Genomic DNA, 17,376 nt, shown 5'->3' with positions numbered 1-17,376 from the left:
CGTACACCCTCGACAGGACAAACCTACTACCCGTTATTCCCATTCAACCGGGAGTATTTGAATGCAGCATACGCCACTGGCAGCCATGGAAACAAAGCGACGCTAAGCTAAGTTAGCTAACAAATCACATGCGGCGGTGCACTTTATACCTAGCTTATTAACACACTAAAGTATAACAGAACAGATCCTCGGGTTTAAAGAGAACTTTGCCTGAACGAGGTTTAAAGTGAGCTTGGTTGTCATTTGTCAACGTTTACCGGCGTCGGTCCTCGTGACGACCTACTCACTTAGCAAGTTCGCTAGCTTAAGAAGCCGCTACCTTGTTGATCCTACACAACAACTGAATGAAGGCCGAGAACACCGCTACCTATGGCTTTCTATGAAGTCTACTCTCACCCTGCTTTAATTCGTTACAAGTCAAGTGTTTGCACGAAAGCGACCGTGTTTGTGGTTGTGGTTCTGTGCCTTACTTATATCTCACCACTGCTGGTAGCTTACAGGAGCCAAGGTGCAGTAACAGCAAACTCAAACTGAACTTGCTGCTAAATGAGAAACCTCAGAAGCATTCAATGACGTGTAATATTTATGTTCGTCCAGGTTTCTGGATAAAAAGAAGCACATATGAGGAACAACCGGTTGTGAGGTTCCAGTATCAAACTCTGCTGGTGGCTGCCACCAGTACTCGGGGAGACTTCGTCGCCTGGAGCACCTTTCCTCATTTTAACAACATGCTGGGGGCCAACCTGCGAATCCCTGCTATTTCTGTAGGTAGAAATTCACCAGATTTGACTCAAACGTACAACAGCGACCTTTGGGATAGAGTATTTACCGAGATGGTTCTTTTTTTGTGTGGGTGAACACTATCCACAGGTGAGAGAAGAGGACCAGAACCAGGACGGGAAGTTGGACCTGCTGATTTTACAGCTGCAGCTTCCTCTAAAGGATGAGGAACAGGTGTACAGTTTCCAGCTGCTGCTCACCTTCAGCTACAAGCTGTTTGTATGTATTCACCTGCAATAATAATCTGCGCAACTGCAGTTCATCTGCGTTGTGTTGCCTCAACAGGAACAAGAACGAGATGCTTTTGTACAGTTATGGTTACAGATTCATCACGTGTTACACCTTTATTCGAAGTGTTGTTTATTTGAAAAAAAATGGAGAAAAACATATTCATTTTTTTGTAAATATTGTTATAAAATCTGAATTCTTTTGTCCATGGTATTGGAATCGGATAATTTCCCAGCCCTTATTTATAGTAATGCCTCTCGTGTCTGATCTTTAATAATAGTTCACCTGTAAGTTTACCTGTAAAATACAATCACCCACCACTTTATTAGGTACACCTTGATGAAAACAAGTGCAGTGTATTGCATTTCATAACATTGTAATAAATCAACTGCTTTGTCTAGTGGATGAAATATTTTCTCATGACAGGGGGATTCATCTCAAATGAATGAGCAGAGTGTATAACTTTTACGTTCCACTTCCTGAGTGTGTGTCACCAAGTCACTACAGCCTAAGGATGTGTGGTCAACACAAACAAGTCAGTAGGGTTATTGTTTGTGTCTCCAGCGGATGTCAACAGTGGTGATGCAGAGCCTGGCTTACGTGCAGCACTCTTCACCTGTCCCCGGAGCTAAACTGTTCATCAGTGGCGACTTGAAGCTGCAGCAGAGGGCCCCCCTCCCTCACCGTGGGCTATACAACATCTACAATGTGAGAGGATTTGTGACCCAAAACAAACTCACCACACACCACCCAGTATTCTAGCTGCACGCTTTCAGACTCTACACATCACACGGTCCAAGCTTTCTGAAGGGGATAGGCACATCGTGTGGTGTTTATAAAATTTTTGAGGTCAAAATTAAAGTCTGTTACAAACAACAGAATTTAGTGACTATATTTAAACCCGTTGACTAAATTGAAACAAAGTCTCTGTATGCAGAGCTGTGTAATATTTGAATGTGAGGCCATTTAGATTCGCTTAAAACAAGTGGTGTGGGTCCTCTTCTGCTGTTTAGTATGCACAGCATTGAGGGTGAGAATGAGGGAAGGAAAGATTGCGCCTGCCTGCCCGTCTGCCACCGGCTCTGCAGAGGTGAGGAGGCACAGAGGGGGCCTGCTGGTGTGTTAATGAAAATTAGCCAAGTTACCACAGAAACTGACCCAGAGTTAAAGTGATGTGTGTTTCTGGAATGGAAAACTCCAAACTTTCCCATCTCCGGGTGAATCACTTCTGCTCTGAGATTGTTTAATCTTCAAACTTTCCTGTAACTTTTAACAGGCGCCTCAAACAAATGAAATTGGTAAAAAAAATACATACACTTATATACATACATACACACACACACACTCATATATATATAGAGAGAGAGAGAGAGAGAGAGAGAGGAGGAAGATGAAAGTAGAGTTTGATCCGTGTACGTTCCAGCAAATAGCCTGTACCTTTCCTCATCTCGCTCTCACCTCAGTGCGTCATTTATGTCTCGCACATGTAGAGGGGGATGTGGCGTCTGCAGTTGAACTTTATTGGTTCTCTTGGCTCTTTTTTTTTATACTGTTCCAAGGTGTCGGTGATCGATGGCTCCAGCCCCTTTGCGAGTGCGTATGACCTTGACAACATAGTGAGGAGCTACCAGGCTAGAAACTGTAAGTTTACGAGGGCTTCAGTCTCAATACACTGCTGAGTCATGCTTAGTACGTGCAATGAAGGAGTGAACCTGGACGATTTTTTTCAAAGTTCACAAACTGTCGTAAGTTGTGAGGCTGTGCAGCTTGACTATTTTTATCTTATTCCTTTAGTATAATATTAATATATATTAGAATTTTTCTCTCTATTGTTTTTGCCTGTTAATGATTATGACAATTAAATTGATAAAATGTTGTGTTATGTAGCGATACCCTAATTTTTACTTTTATTTGCTTTTATGGTATACTTTATGTGTTTTTCTTGGGTTTGGTATTTTTATTTGTTCTGTTTCTTTATGGAAAAACAAGTTTTTGCTGAACAAGAAAGAGAAACAGTTCGGTTGCAAAGAATCAGGAGCTCTGTGAGAGGAATGTCAGTCTAAGCCATTTTATAAAACTCAACGAAATTATAGGCTCGAATAAGAGACTGTCGGTGAGCTGATTTACACTCACAAACATATAAATATACGGTCTGCTTATTGCATTTGTAAATTGTTGACAGTTCCTAATCTTAAAACTGTTAACCCATCTCTCGTAACTCCTCCTCAGTGACCACGGTCCTGTCCGTTCCCATGCCCGTCTGGACTGTGGGGCGAGCAGCTGGTTCACCTTTCCAGCTGAATGCAGAGATCCGCTACCCCGTGGAGGTCATTAGATATCCTTTGATAAACACGTGTGTGTGTGTGTGTGTGTGTGTGTGTGTGTGTGTGTGTGTGTGTGTGTGTCCGTCCATCCATCTTTCTTTTCAGTGATACAGGTGTCAGCTTTGACCCAGAAACAAGAAAACACAAGATAATGCATTTTCTGAACACGTCTTCTCTGAAAAGTTAAAATCTCTTACATTATGAGAAGCGTTTGCAAATCTCTTAAAGCATTTGGAGGGTCGGTTAAAGTATTGAAAGGGTTTGAAAAAAAAGCAATCCAAATGCAATCTGCAAACGCTTTTCAGGGTTCAAACAGGTATTAAAAAAAACCTGGGAAAGTATTGGAATTTGAAAATAACAATTTCTGGGTAGGGCAATTTAAAAAAAACAAAGGGATTTCTAAAAAAAATGTTTTCAGAAAAGCAACATATTTTCATCAACAAAGCAATATTTCATCTATAGATAATAACAAACCTCGAGTTTGTGTGATCCTCATCATTTCTGCCTTAACCTTTGCCTGCCACCTATCGTCCTGGCTTCTGGGAGACCATCAAATTTGCCTGGATCCAGTATGTCAGTGTCCTCCTGATCTTCCTCTGGGTCTTTGAACGTATTCAGAGGTTTGTTTTCCAGAACCAGGTTGTCACCACCATACCCATACCTGTAAGGAAACCTCACCAGCCATGATGCTGCTGCAGCAGTCTAATGGACTTTGAGCAGGAAAATGTTAGATGTCTCACAGTGATTCACCAACACTCGCCACTCTTACACGGACTTCACTGCTGTTATGATGCTGTATTTGTTGACACAGAACCAATTAACACGGGTATAATGCTGACATGGCGTTAGAATTTGTGTAGCGTTGAGACATCCCCCCGCAGACGCAGGATAAACTCCACAGTGACAGCACTGTTAGTGCCTCCGCTGGCGGGTCACGGGAGCAATGGTCGACTCATCTGTTGTGTCTCTGTGTGCTTTTCGACAGTGACAATGACAGCAGCCTAATATTCCTGATTTCAATTTACTGCATTAAAAGGATGATTGAATTTTGGGAGGGGGGCTGCTTCATTGGTCAGCTTAAAGGATCACAACAACCTTTCAGGAAACAGTTATTTTCCAGAACCAGACAGACACCCACAGAGGCTTTTGTGTGTTCATCAGGGAGCCTAGAAGCACAGATTCCAGCTGGCCGCTAGTTAGCTAGGCATAATGAATGGTAGTGGATGAGCATCAGCATACGTTCATCTTGCTCAATCAGCTACCAAAACCTGTAGTTCCTCCTCCATGTATTCTGGTTCAAATAGATGAGGATCAGGGTCTTGGTTTGTCCAGCTGTAATCCTCCTCATCCTCTTAGAAAGTCAACCGCGATTAGCCACAGCAGTCGCTCTTCTTTTCATCAGCAACTGTTTTATCAGTAGAAGTTACAATGGGTGCTGCTCATAGTAACATGAATTTGAATGATTTCATAGCAAATGTTATACACAGCTACAACATTTCCTTTGAAACATAAAATGCAAATGCACATTAAAGTGCAAAGTCGACTACAATGCACAGTAAAGTACTGATACCTTCACACTTTACTTTAGTACAGTATAAATACAATAAACATTCTTAATACTTAACTTTCTACCACTGGAGAATTGTCACTGAAGCACTTGCTCACCAACAACAGTTCAATAAATGATGCATGAGATAAATGTTGGTACAAGTGCAGTATTTCACTCGTGCACATTGCGTAACCCCTAACTAGACCAAGCAGCCCCTCAGCCTCAGCCCTTGAGTTAAAAGAACAGCTAAGATCAGTCAGTAAAGGGAAAAAAAACGTTCCCCTTAGATTTCTACACTGGAGTTCTGGATCACTCCTCTACTGCTGACTAATTTAGAAAATACTGATTTTTAAAAAAAACCAAAACAACATATTTTAGCTATAGGTTTATGACGCTTTGTGAAAAAATGTCTTTTTGATACATCCACTTTGTTTTGTACAGGGCTTTAAGTAATGGATAATAAATATTTTCTACTTAACTGTTTGGTTTTCTCCTTTGGTCTCTACTACTTCATTCATAATCGTAGGAAAAGTTGTTGTTGTTGTTGTTTTTTTTGGATTGTCATTTAATCAAGTAAGAAGAATGTAGTAATACAGCAGAGTGATTGCAGGAGAGATGGACAAAACCATTGTTCCAGGTCCTTCCTCTATCTTTCAGCTTTGATAATATGTGACTGACTAAGTTCCTGCCAGGCCACAGCCGCTGGTTTATGTGACTCACAGCTTTTCCTCATTGACTGATGTATCAGATTGGTGGACTTACACGATTGTGTCGTCTGTTTTATAGAAGTTAGAAAAGAGCTGTTTTGCACACTGTGAGAGGTATGAAGAGGCAACTTTTCCCTCTTCCTCACTATGACTCACCGCCCCTGGAGAAGTTTGTTGTTTGTTGTGTGTGTGTGTTTGTGTGTGTATTTGCGGGTAGGGTGTGTTCGAATTACTTAAATGAACACAAATGACAACATTTTCTGGCTTTTCTTCTTCTGGACTCGTCCCACTGAATTAGGTCATGCGGGCTGCTCAGCAGGCCAGCGCCAGTTGTGCATGTCCGTTTGGAGAGAGACAAGCCCTCTTTTGCACCTCGTAACTTGCTGTTGCACTTCAAACTCACTTTAAATTGGATGTCTTAATGTTGCGTAACATCGACGTGAGGTAGGAGTGTAATATGTGCAAATACAGACAAGGGCATGAACGCCGACTTCAAGGTGGTGCCAAATGAAAATGGGGATGTCCGGAAACATCAGGTTTGATCCTCCGAGAATCGTAAATGTCTGTCCACAGTTTTGTACCAATTTATCCAGTGGATATTAGTGGAAAAGTCTGATGATCATTAGTTCAAAGCTAATGTGAAAGTTTAATTGGGCCCTATTGACCCTTTCTATGACATTAAGGAACGAGGATACAACACTTTTAAAATAGTAACTAATTGGAGCGGAACTGTCTCAAGGGTCTTGTCCCCATGTGAGGGTATGATGGTGGAGTTCCTCTCTGAGAGACACTCAGGACAGGTTGGGTCTGACAGAGTGTGTGTGTGTGTGTTTGTGTGCGTGTGATGTGGCATGACGCCAAAATAGAAACTCATTCACACATTCATTTGTAAAACGTGTTGACAGACGATGACAGGAACAAACCCTCTGATGAGGTGACAAAGCTGCTGATCTTCATATGAGAAGACAGAAAGGCATTTTCAGTCTATTGTGTGACGAACAGAGCTCTGCCTTCTATCATCCTCAAGTACCAGTATTCTGGTTTTAATTTTTTCTGAAGCTATTTCATAACAACAACATGGGGCAAAGCCCCCCAGTATCTGGCTCTCCATTCAGCAGGCTGGTGACCAAAGACTTTTTGGCTGCGACTGAGCTTTTTGGAGCAGCGAGTCAGGATATGAGCCTGGCTCGGACAGGAACCAGGTGTATCCTGTTTAGTGTTGTTTAGCATCGTCTGTCTCTTGTTTCTTCATTGGTTCTGTCTAAAATATGGCAATAGTACGTCTCTCACCCACGGTCAGGCACATGCTAATTACATCCTTGCTGCTGATGGACCCTCGTTTGGATCCTCTGGAATTTGGACATCTCATATTTATGTCAGAGTTTTGACAAAACTTTCCCTCTCTTTTATAATGAGCCCTTGGCTTTGCAGCAGCTGCCACACAACCTGGACAGAGTCTAAGGAAGAAATCAGAGCAGTTATGTCAGTGCATCAGTCTGCAGCTGGGCCGGCGCCATCCACTCATGAGGACTGTGTGATGCTGCTTACAGCTGGTAAATTGACTTACGCTTCAGATTATTTTGCACAACTACAACTTCTGTGCTCAAGAATGAACTTTCATGTTTAACATTTGTCAAGATCATTGAACACACCACCCCTCCGCCCCCCAGCCTATAGACCTCGCAGGCATAGAGTACCTGCAGTGTGAGTCAGAGATGCTTCTCCTCAGTGTCCTGCTCTGTTAAGTGGAGACGATGACAACACACAACTCTTAATTACATGCAGAAGCAACCGCAGGATGCCAAGCTCTGCATGGCGGTCAGGGCTCTGATCTTACACCAGCTAAAATTTATAAGTTCTGTCAAAAATGAAACAACTTAGACCATAAAAGGTGTGGCATAAGAGGAAACAAGATATGATGAGACTTGATGGGCTAATTCTTCATGCCCTGCTCTCCCTGTTGGCCCTGGCATATTTTGCATTTTTGGAAAACTTGGGGTGTCGATACGACACAAGCACCATGTCCCTGATCGAAGCACGCGACCATGTAACCACAAACCAGCGTCATTTGCACCTTTTTATTGACTGCTGTCACGTGAAATAAAGATTTTTTTTCTTTCGCAATGACTCACTGTGGTTAGTTTTGAAAAAAGTTATTAGAGACAATAAACTACAAATATGCACGTCAAATAAAAAAACGTGCCTTTGTTCGTGTAGCCGCAAACTAGCAGTTCAGGAAAAGGGTGAGACTCATTTTTTCTGTGACCTTAAACAGACCAGTGGTTGCTGAGAAAGGGGGAAACTTCTCATCCTAAATAATGTCAGTTTCTATTTTTAATCAATAAATATAATTGTAAAAGAAGACATTTCTGCAGTTTTACATGGATTTACTCATGCTAATGTTTCCATTCCTGCATTTAAGCCCTTGAAACAGCAGTTGAAGGCCGCCCATGTGCTCGACCGTCTAACGCTCCTGCCATCCAGGTGTGGTCATGTGTATACTGGGGATTCAGCCTTCAGTGTGACTGGTAACACTTTTCATAGACTCTCGTGACTAGGAAAGTTTTGGTTTGTTATTAGTGAGGCTCAGTATGGAGACCTCTCCTAGTCGTGATTCAGCAGATGTCCCAGAGGTGATGTCCCTCCCAGCACGGTGTCTCTGTCCTCTGATGGGAAACTTGGCTGGCTCTGATCCCGCCTGCTCCGTCACACCCACCCACCCACAACCACCATCACCCTCCTCTATCTGTGACCACCAGCCCCCGCCCAGTAATCTGCCAGGCAGCCAGGAGAGCCCCTGGCCACGTCTCAAACTCCGCTTTATACACACAACCGGACGGTCCGTGGAGGCTCCGAGCAGCCGCTGGCCGATAGCCGAGGGGAGGAGAGCGGAGGACCGCCGGCTGTTGGGACAGTTTGTACTGAGCACCGGCTACCTCTCCGAGACAGCGGGACCTAACTCAAAGCTGAAAGTAAGTTGTTTTTTTCTGTTAAATTTATTTAAATGAAAGTAAACAAACAAAGAGACCCTTCTCTGTTCACCCTGGAGATCGCCTGGCTAAGTTCGTTCCCGTGGGACCTCCGCAGGGGGAAGAATAGCGGACACTGTACGGGACGACGCTCCCTTTAGCTCCAAGAGGCAAGCAGCGTCTATTTCTGCATGGTAACCTACACTTGGTGCGACTTTTGATCCCGTTTCAAACCGTTTCATAGAACCCACCTCCTTATAGCCCTGCATTTATCCTGTTTACATCGATACTGCCTTGACTATCGGACCAATATGTCCTCACTTTGAGAAACTTCACTCCAAATATGCTTTTACCTGGTCTATAAGTATAATGATTGCAAAATAATTCTAATAATAGTAATAATTATTCATACCAATTAAAATTTCATTTTTTCTGTAGACTGAGACAGTTAATCACCTGTAGAATGGAGCTCATACATGAGAGCAGAATGCAGTAATGAAATGAAAATCTTGACATTACAGGTTGTTTTACTGCCATTTTCACGGTTAAAAAAAATGTTGGACTTTATAAAAATGGCATCAGAGATCCTCTCCCTGTATGCAAAGAAGGAAGCACGCAGATTGGTGAACAGCCACACACCAATAAATAGTGTTTAGACAGTGATGCAACTTTATGACAGGTCTTTTTCTACTTTTTTTATACCTCTGAAACGAAACCTCACGCTTGCCTCGTAGAAAAAGATGTAATTGAGTCAGTATGAAGGTTTGTTTTCTGCATCACAATGGATTTCATAAAGTTCGACTGACTTTTATTTCCCGCTACATCCCTGCGGAATGATTTACAACTGAATAAAAAAAAAAGCCTTCAATCAAATGAGGTGTCGTAATAAAACAGCTGCTTGTTGTTGCCGAGGCAGACGCTCCATGCAGCTGCACAGCATCTTGATATGAACCTAACAGTTTTGTTGGATATGTGTTATTTATGAGGACAGCTTGGCTTTAAAAGTGACCCGGCGTGTTTTCAGGTAACAGGTAATTGTCAGAGGAACCAGGAGGAGAGGCGGCACCTCATACTGGTGTGACATTCGATTCTTTCGCTCAAGTTGATGTTCAGACATCTTCTAATCTAGATTTGACACTTTTTTCACAATCTGGAATGCCTCACTCTGCACTCTCTGGATTCAGATGCGTATGTGGAGTCAGCACTGAAGGAAGAAAAAGTCTGCTCTCCTCAGATCTAATCCCATTCTTTGGAGCATGTCAGGCGCCTGCGGACAACAGATAGTTTAACCCAGTCAGGTATCTCCAAGATGTTCAAGCAGCAAATAACTAGAGTTGAAGACTGTACTTTGAGCAACTGGAGAGAATTTTGAACCATCGATGGCCTCGTACTTGAGCAACAACTACACTTATAGAGTGTCCATTGAACAATAATGTACTCGCTTCCATCTGTGTGTCCATGGGTGCGTGTGACTGTGTGTGTGATTGAATGTTATGGCCTGGACTGGAGATAGTTTCTCTTATTTTGATCCCGTTCTTTTCAGTTTGTTCTTCTGTGATTGTTCATGACTTGAATCTTTAGTTTGTTCTGATCGCGTGTGATTGCTAGAACCCTGTTTATTTAATTCCTGTTTTTCTATTCCCTGCTGTGTCCGGGTTTGCTGTTCTTCCTGTTTGTTTTTTGTCCCTTCTCCTTTTTTTCTTCAGTGCTCACTTGTGACTCGTTACTCTATCAGCCCTGGTTAGTCACAGCCCAGTTCCTCATGTCACTTTTCCAATCAGCTCCCTCCCTGACTGTCCTCTCCCACCTGTCTCTTGTTGTGTGATTAGTCCCATCTTATTTTGGCTTTCTGTCGGTCATTTTTAGATGCTTTAGTTAACGCGTCTTTTGTTCCTCAGTTTTATTCTTTTCATTTGCAAGTTAACTTTCCATTGTCCTCCACCACATGGAACATCGACGGCTCCATTTTTCCTGCTATTTAAAGGGTGCGTTATTCAGGTAGGTATGCAACTGACGTCAACACAGGGATTCGAACTCCTCCGGATAACACCCACAGGTGTTGTCCAGGTGTACCGCGTCAACAAAATGAATTTTTTATGGAATAGAAATGACAAACAGTGAAGAAAAAGACCCGTCAAAACTACTGTGAGATTACAATTTGATTGCTGTGCTGTGACATGCATATAATAATCCTTATTATGACCTTCAGTCTGATGCATGTTCACTGTTTATATTAGTCAGGTTTGTGATGTAAGCAGGAGCAGCAGTCTCACTCTGAGATGTTGATCCTGATTTTCTGGCGCCATGTTTGAACCTCCCTTGCAATGAACATCGTTTTGGAGTCGCGACCAAAGAAAGGTGCGTTCTTGTTTGGGAGAAAGCCAAAAAGACAGCACCGATGTATCAACTATAACATCTCCACGGCACCTTCAGCGTTCAAATTCACACAATAAAACACAGATCTGCACAGTGTGTACAGTGTTGAGTCGGCCAGCCACGCTGAAAGCCAAACCCGACCGCCGCAAAAAGATTCTAATTGACTTCCTTTTGGCACATTTTGTGTGGTGCCGGCATGTAATATCACCAGATGTCGTGCCACCACCACATAATACAGAAACAAATATAATACTTCATGTCATTGGGATTTCAGTTTGATTGGAGATTTTACTATTTCCATCTGCTATAGAGACCACCCCGTTTTAAAACAAGCGTGTAGTCCTGTACATTTTCATGCACAGCTGTCTCAGAGATCGTGGGATAATGTGATGAGGTGAAATTGTAGAATGAATGAAAAGTGGATTTTATTCATGTGAACAATAACAGCTTTATAGGTTCTGAATACCAGGAGCCGAGGGAGGTAGAGCGGTGAGGAAGGATCTGTCATGAGGTCTGTTGTTTACCGTTGTACCCTGAGGGTCTGACTTTGTGCAGCTCATGTCGGGGCTTGTTCAATAAGCACAACAGATTAGGGTTCACTTGCATGGATCACTTCAGTAGTGATCCTGGTCTCCCACAAGAGAGTTCCCTACAGCCATCGGCTTTCCTTTCTCTATTTTGTGAATGAAAAGGTTTGGAAACCGGGCATGTGTCTCTGCTTTTAGTCAAACTCTTAGGTGTTTTCTTTAAGATTCCTCTCTCCCCGCTGAAAAACCTGTAAAGTTTTAACTTCACAAAAAAATGTGGATAATACACACCAATAAGAATTGTTAACAGGAGACTGGATATGAAGATGCATCAAGGAATGAGAGCATCGAGATTTTTTTATGACGGTAAATATCTATAATTCTTGTTAGATGCGTTTCATCTGAAGTGTAATTTGACTGTACGTATGTGACATCCAGGACTTCACTGAAGGCCGAACATCAGCATTTTACATGTTATATGTAAAATATTTTACATAAGAATAATTCTTTCTTAGATTTCTAAAGTTAAACTCATTTTCTTTCAAAGTCACTTTAGAAATGAAAGGATTCTTGTCCTGAAACCATGAAAAACCAAACAGATTACATCGTTCTTGTCTCTAAGCAGTAAACAGGTTAACTGGCTGGCTCCCAGGTTAGCAAGGTCAAGCTAGTCAGTTGGGTTGGTTAAGACTTCTCTTGAAGTCTCATGAATCAGCTAAGCACATTTTGCGATATTAATGGATGAGACAAATCTATAAATATCACCCTAGGACCTCCAGAAGCAATAGATAATGATGGATATTGATGACCCCATTTGTCAAGTTAATGTATCAGTAAGAACAGCACTCAGCTGAAACTGACATGGCTACTTTACCGGAGATGAAAATGTTGTGACGAGCCATTTCCAAGTGGTGCTTGGAGAGAGGAACAATAATTCAAAATGGAGGGCACTGGAATTGACAGAAAAGGGGAAAAGTGTTTATAGAGAGTTCAAGACTGAGGATGATTACCAGAGGATAAATGGCTGGAAGAAAACAGGTGGTATGGTTGGAGTTGCCTGCTTTTTTTTTCTTTCTTTTTTTTCAAGGGATAACTCATCCATATTTTTCATTTCGAGGCTTAGAATTGTCAATACTACCGGTGGATAAACGGCTGGCTGTAGGAAAACAGGCCATATTGTTGGAGTTGCCTGCTTTTTTTTTTTTTTTTTTTCTCAAGGGATAACTCATCCGCTTACGTCCGGAATAGTCACGGCTTTAACGTCCAAGCGATGTCAGCGCTGGGCTCCTGCTGCAAGCTAGAGATCTAAAATGAGCTGTAAATCATTTGCCAACGTCGCATCAGAGTTGGCTCGAGCTGCCTAATCTAGCTGACTTGTTCCTTTAGCTGATGGTGATGGCACTTCTTAGCGGGGTAGTCCACTTTGCTCATATAGTGCCGCTGTACACATATATTACGGTTTAAGGTTTGCCATATTTTGTGTTGGACTTTGTTTATGTTTCATATTTTGCAAATTATTTTGCCACCTCTAGTCCTTGCCCATTAATTGCTTGTATTTTGTGTGTGTAGGTTAGCTGTGACTGTGTATGTTGACGGTGGTGAGAGTGCGTTGGTGTTTCTTCCACCTGTGCCTCATGTGGCAAGCGTTTCAGGACAGTTCAGCACGTTATGCTCCATCAAGTCATCTGACTCGTTCTAGATGTGTTTTCTGCCAGGTAATACAGCTGAAAGCATTCTCATCATAATCTCCTTGTAACAACACATTATGTAATAACACCGCATTATATAATAACTCGACTAAATGTATTACATTTTCACTTCATTATGTGTTAACACCCTCATATTGTAATAAACCACATGAATGCAGTCGGTAATATATTTGGCCATATTTTATACTCTGTTATTACAGGTACTGGATATGATATTTCTAGATGTGAGATGACAATAATTGAAACTTTATCCCAGGAGTTCATCAAGAGCTCTCTCTCTCTCTCTCTCTCTCTCTCTCTCTCTCTCTCTCTCTCTCTCTCTCTCTCTCTCTATTTATACATATCCCCAGTTAGAACATATTAAAACAAGATTCATTATTTTTATTGTCTCAGGACAGTACTGGTGCAATTATAGTGTCTCATGTTTCACTGTGCCATGCAATGGCACGGAAAGAGTATTCAAGGAGCGACAAGTCACATGCCATCTTGGCTTGCTGCAAACCCGATTTGGGGGTTCAGAACCAATCGATTAGCGATGAGAAATCTTGGAACAGTTCGAAATGAGGCATGGAGCCCGTTCTTGTCAGTGGGAAAGTTGTGTGTTGGTGTTTAGGTATGAAGGGGCAGAAGTGCAACAGAAATAGTAATCAAGTGATTCTCTCTCTTTCCATTCCAGGCTTTGGTTCTCCCAAAAAGACGGATCTACATCTAGTACCTGTTTTGCTGATCCATTGTCAGCCATGCCCCGCTACAGGGTGAGCCTCAGCACCATGGTTTTCCTGGTGATCTTGCAAGGAGCAGCAGTGATTCTGCTTTGCAGCTGGTATGTCCAGCTCAGCCCCTGTGGCTCCGCCCCCTCAGACAAGAAAGTCCATGTGGTGCTGCTGTCATCATGGCGATCAGGCTCATCATTCCTGGGTGAGGTGTTCAGTCAGCACCCATCTGTCTTCTATCTAATGGAGCCAGCTTGGCACGTATGGACCAAACTGAAGAATTCCGGTGCACGTGTACTACGAATGGCTGTGAGGGATCTCATACGTAGCGTATTTCAGTGTGATTTCTCGGTCATGGAGGCCTATCTGCCAGAACACCACAACATGTCCTCCTTGTTTATGTGGAGCCATAGTCGAGCACTGTGCTCACCCCCAGCCTGCACGCTCACACCACGAGGCCAGTTCAGCAACCAGAGTCAATGCATCAAAAAGTGTGATACTAGGGGCCTCCAGGAGGTGCAGGATGCTTGTGGTACTTACAGTCATGTGGTTTTAAAAGAAGTGCGATTCTTTGAACTAGAATCCCTCTACCCACTCTTGCAGGACCCACGTCTTGACCTTCGTATCATCCATCTGGTTCGAGACCCAAGGGCTGTGGTACGGTCCAGAGAGCAATCTGCTAAAGCGTTTGTTAGTGATAATGCAGTGGTCTTGGAGCATAGACACATACCAGGAATTGAGGTTCAGTATCAAGTCATGCAAGAGATTTGCCGTAGCCATGTGCGCATTAATGAAAGGGCCATCCAGAAGCCTCCTCCATTTCTAAAGGGTCGCTACAAAATGGTCCGCTATGAGGATGTAGTGCAAAATCCACTTGGGGAAGTAACAGCTATGTACGAGTTTGTTGGTCTGGACATGACGAGACAGTTGGAGGAATGGATCTACAAGCTGACCCACGGAAAAGGTAAAGGATCTGTGAAAGAGGCCTTCCAAGTCACTTCACGAAACGCTACTGATGTTTCCCAGGCTTGGCGAACCACGCTGCCTTTCAACAAGGTTAAGCGTATCCAGGAAGTGTGTAAGGGTGCAATGTCATTGCTCGGTTACAGGACGGTTAACAATGACAAAGAGATGAAGAGACTGGACATTGATTTGCTGGTACCTCGGGAACCGTATCAGTTCAGCTGGTTACCAGCAAAAACAGAGCATCCCACTTAAAACTGGAACCTGGGGCACCACCAGGGGACGCATCATGGAATAGGCATAGTACCACGAGGTCCTGACTTTATATGTACAAACTTGCTTAACTGGTCTTTCAAAGTGAATAACTTATGTATTTTCATATCGGTGAAGTATTTTGGAGAGATTTTTTTTTGGAAAATGCCTCCCAAACTTCTTAAAGCTGTGGAAGCTGGTAGCTGGTAGGCTACTATTAGGAAGGCCACTGTAGATGCTAACAGGCTACAGCCACTTCTAGAGCCGGTCAAAGAAGTAATCAAAGAAGACACCAGCAGTGTACGAGAAGGGATTTCATCAGCACAATGAAAAATAATGCTAGCACAAAGAGGGGAGGAATAATCGGTACCGGTGTCTTGAGAACGGGTCCTATCATGGATGTTCATTACTCCCAGGGGAAGGAGCGCCTCCAATGCCTGGTGAGGCAGAAGGGACGCTTTGAGGTCCATGGAAAGCACTAACTCGTTCCAGATTACAGTGCAGCATTTGGCAAATCCAGAGCGGCTTTGAGGTCGATTAAAGGACTCCTTCAAAAAGGGCAGGGGGTGTCAGTTTGTTCAACAGTATTCAGCTTGCCTGCTGGACTAATTCAATGGGCGATGATGCTTGAACAGGCAGCGCAGGATGTCATCAATATGAGGATTCAGCATTCAAAGTTGTCAAAAGTTGTTGGTTGACTAAAAGACGAGGTAAATTGTGCGTATTTGGCTGATGAAACATTGAGCGGGTCAACTTGATTTGCACGTGGCTTAACATCTTCAGATCTGTGAACGATATGTGCCTCTTATTTTGTTGATCTTCTAAAAGGTTATTTTCTTTGAATTAAATTGTTAGAAAACTAGTTGTTATAATTCAGAAGTGTATTTCCTTAGCTTGGGTTCAGGGCCCAGTCCTGATTGGGTACGCTCGTCTTCTTTCTCTACGCGGTGATGTTTACATTAACATTGCATAACTTGTCTGGATTATGTACGATTCCACCCACGCAGGCTGCTGCTGCGATCAAGCAAGTGCTCTCTTGCATTGTGTTATTTTTGTTGTTGTTGTTGTTGACTCACTTTATTGTTAATTTGAAATACTACGAGTACGATACTACAAGTTATTGTTCAGAAATTGTTTGCATTAAACTGACAGCAGTTGTGATTAGGAGATTATGATTGTGATCTCGGACCTGGGTAGTGTGTGGGGCGGGGGGGGGGGGTTCTCTGTGGATGACACTGGGAATAATGGGGAGCATTGGCTGAATGTTTTCTTTTGCGTTGATGTCTTTATTTATTTTCGCCTTCTTTAAATACACTAACAGCCTCTCTCCATACATTCACATTTGTCACTTAGTGTCATTCTTCATGTTTGTCCGTGATAAATTCTGAACCTTATACCCACACGTCATCAGAAATGAATGATTACAATATTAAATTCATTTGCTTCATTAGGGAACATAACCATCCAGTTGATGTTCATTCAGATTATCTTTAGGGGACATGAACACTCGTATTGACACCCAAAATGACCCTCACTGCTGCCCTTTACACTCGTATTTGAGTACTGTAGGCACTTTTCATGTCAGCCATTTTGACATTTCACTGCTGGCCAAACACAAGGATAATATTTATAATATTATTGAAGATACCGGTTCCATTTAAGTCAGCTAAATGTTGGCTCAATGAAATGGACCATAATTCATTTGATCACACCCATTTGTTCCTAAGAGAGTTCATTTTTTAGAGTCAGACTTCCTCTTTCCTCACTACCTGGGGATTTTTACCTGGGGACTGTACTTTACTTAATAAGTGGAAGAAGGAGGAGTCTCAAGCACATGTCCTCTGGGATGAAAAGATGGTGTTGTTTTTGGAGACAATAAAGCTTATATTGTGTGGCTCCACTGACAACTGTATGGGCTACTGCAGCAGTTTCTGACATACGAAACCCTAAACTATGCTGCTCCCGTCATCACGTACTAACACATAACATCCATTTGTTTGTATGAATGAATTAGTGTTGCTGTTTTCATCTACTTCCAATCTTTGTGGAAAGATTATGTTGTACTTTGTTTACTGTGATATTGTTATTTTTGTAATCATCGTGTCATTTTAAGTTCTTTTTAAATTCATCTGTTTTTCTTTTTCCTGGGACAACATGCAAGCTGATTGTATCACAAACGCTCTGCAGAGGGAAGTACAATAAAATAAAAACTTGAAGGAGAAAGACTATCACTTAGAGGCTGGACTCTGGTCAGTGTTCTATCTAGACTTTAGTCTTAA

At 42.5% G+C, this 17,376-nt stretch overlaps 2 protein-coding genes across 4 annotated transcripts; both read left to right on the top strand.

Annotated features, from left to right (window-relative positions):
• Window positions 1-43: 43 nt before the first annotated feature.
• On the top strand, window positions 44-5,353 carry tmem231 (transmembrane protein 231). Its single transcript, XM_086207749.1, has 7 exons — window positions 44-508; window positions 598-764; window positions 871-999; window positions 1,573-1,716; window positions 2,568-2,649; window positions 3,238-3,343; window positions 3,857-5,353. Exons 1-7 carry the CDS (start codon window positions 370-372, stop codon window positions 4,017-4,019), a joined length of 930 nt encoding a protein of 309 aa, XP_086063875.1. The 5' UTR covers window positions 44-369; the 3' UTR covers window positions 4,020-5,353.
• Window positions 5,354-8,368: 3,015 nt separating this feature from the next.
• chst6 (carbohydrate sulfotransferase 6) lies at window positions 8,369-16,298 on the top strand. Of its 3 annotated transcripts, XM_086207747.1 has the most exons (3): window positions 8,369-8,560; window positions 13,030-13,175; window positions 13,846-16,298. In XM_086207747.1, the coding sequence occupies exon 3, from the start codon at window positions 13,910-13,912 to the stop codon at window positions 15,098-15,100; it is 1,191 nt and encodes a 396-aa protein (XP_086063873.1). In that variant the 5' UTR covers window positions 8,369-8,560; window positions 13,030-13,175; window positions 13,846-13,909; the 3' UTR covers window positions 15,101-16,298. The 3 variants fall into 3 exon arrangements, with proteins under 3 accessions (XP_086063873.1, XP_086063872.1, XP_086063874.1); XM_086207746.1 differs by lacking the exon at window positions 13,030-13,175; XM_086207748.1 differs by lacking the exons at window positions 8,369-8,560; window positions 13,030-13,175 and adding an exon at window positions 10,452-10,542.
• Window positions 16,299-17,376: the final 1,078 nt, after the last annotated feature.

This window comes from Aulostomus chinensis, chromosome 7 (genome assembly GCF_037954235.1).
Source record: "Aulostomus chinensis isolate RoL2024-O1b breed Wild chromosome 7, RoL_Achi_v1.0, whole genome shotgun sequence".
Classification (NCBI taxonomy): Eukaryota; Metazoa; Chordata; class Actinopteri; order Syngnathiformes; family Aulostomidae; genus Aulostomus; species Aulostomus chinensis.
This window is presented reverse-complemented; position numbering and strand designations above follow the sequence as displayed.

Excerpts from the sequence above, each read along its gene's own strand:
- tmem231 (XM_086207749.1), top strand. The coding sequence starts at position 370 with ATGGCTTTCTATGAAGTCTACTCTCACCCTGCTTTAATTCGTTACAAG. Across the intron at positions 1,000-1,572 it reads CCTTCAGCTACAAGCTGTTT|CGGATGTCAACAGTGGTGAT; the intron begins GTATGTATTCAC and ends TTGTGTCTCCAG. Across the intron at positions 3,344-3,856 it reads TACCCCGTGGAGGTCATTAG|CTATCGTCCTGGCTTCTGGG; the intron begins ATATCCTTTGAT and ends TTTGCCTGCCAC.
- chst6 (XM_086207746.1), top strand. The coding sequence starts at position 13,910 with ATGCCCCGCTACAGGGTGAGCCTCAGCACCATGGTTTTCCTGGTGATC.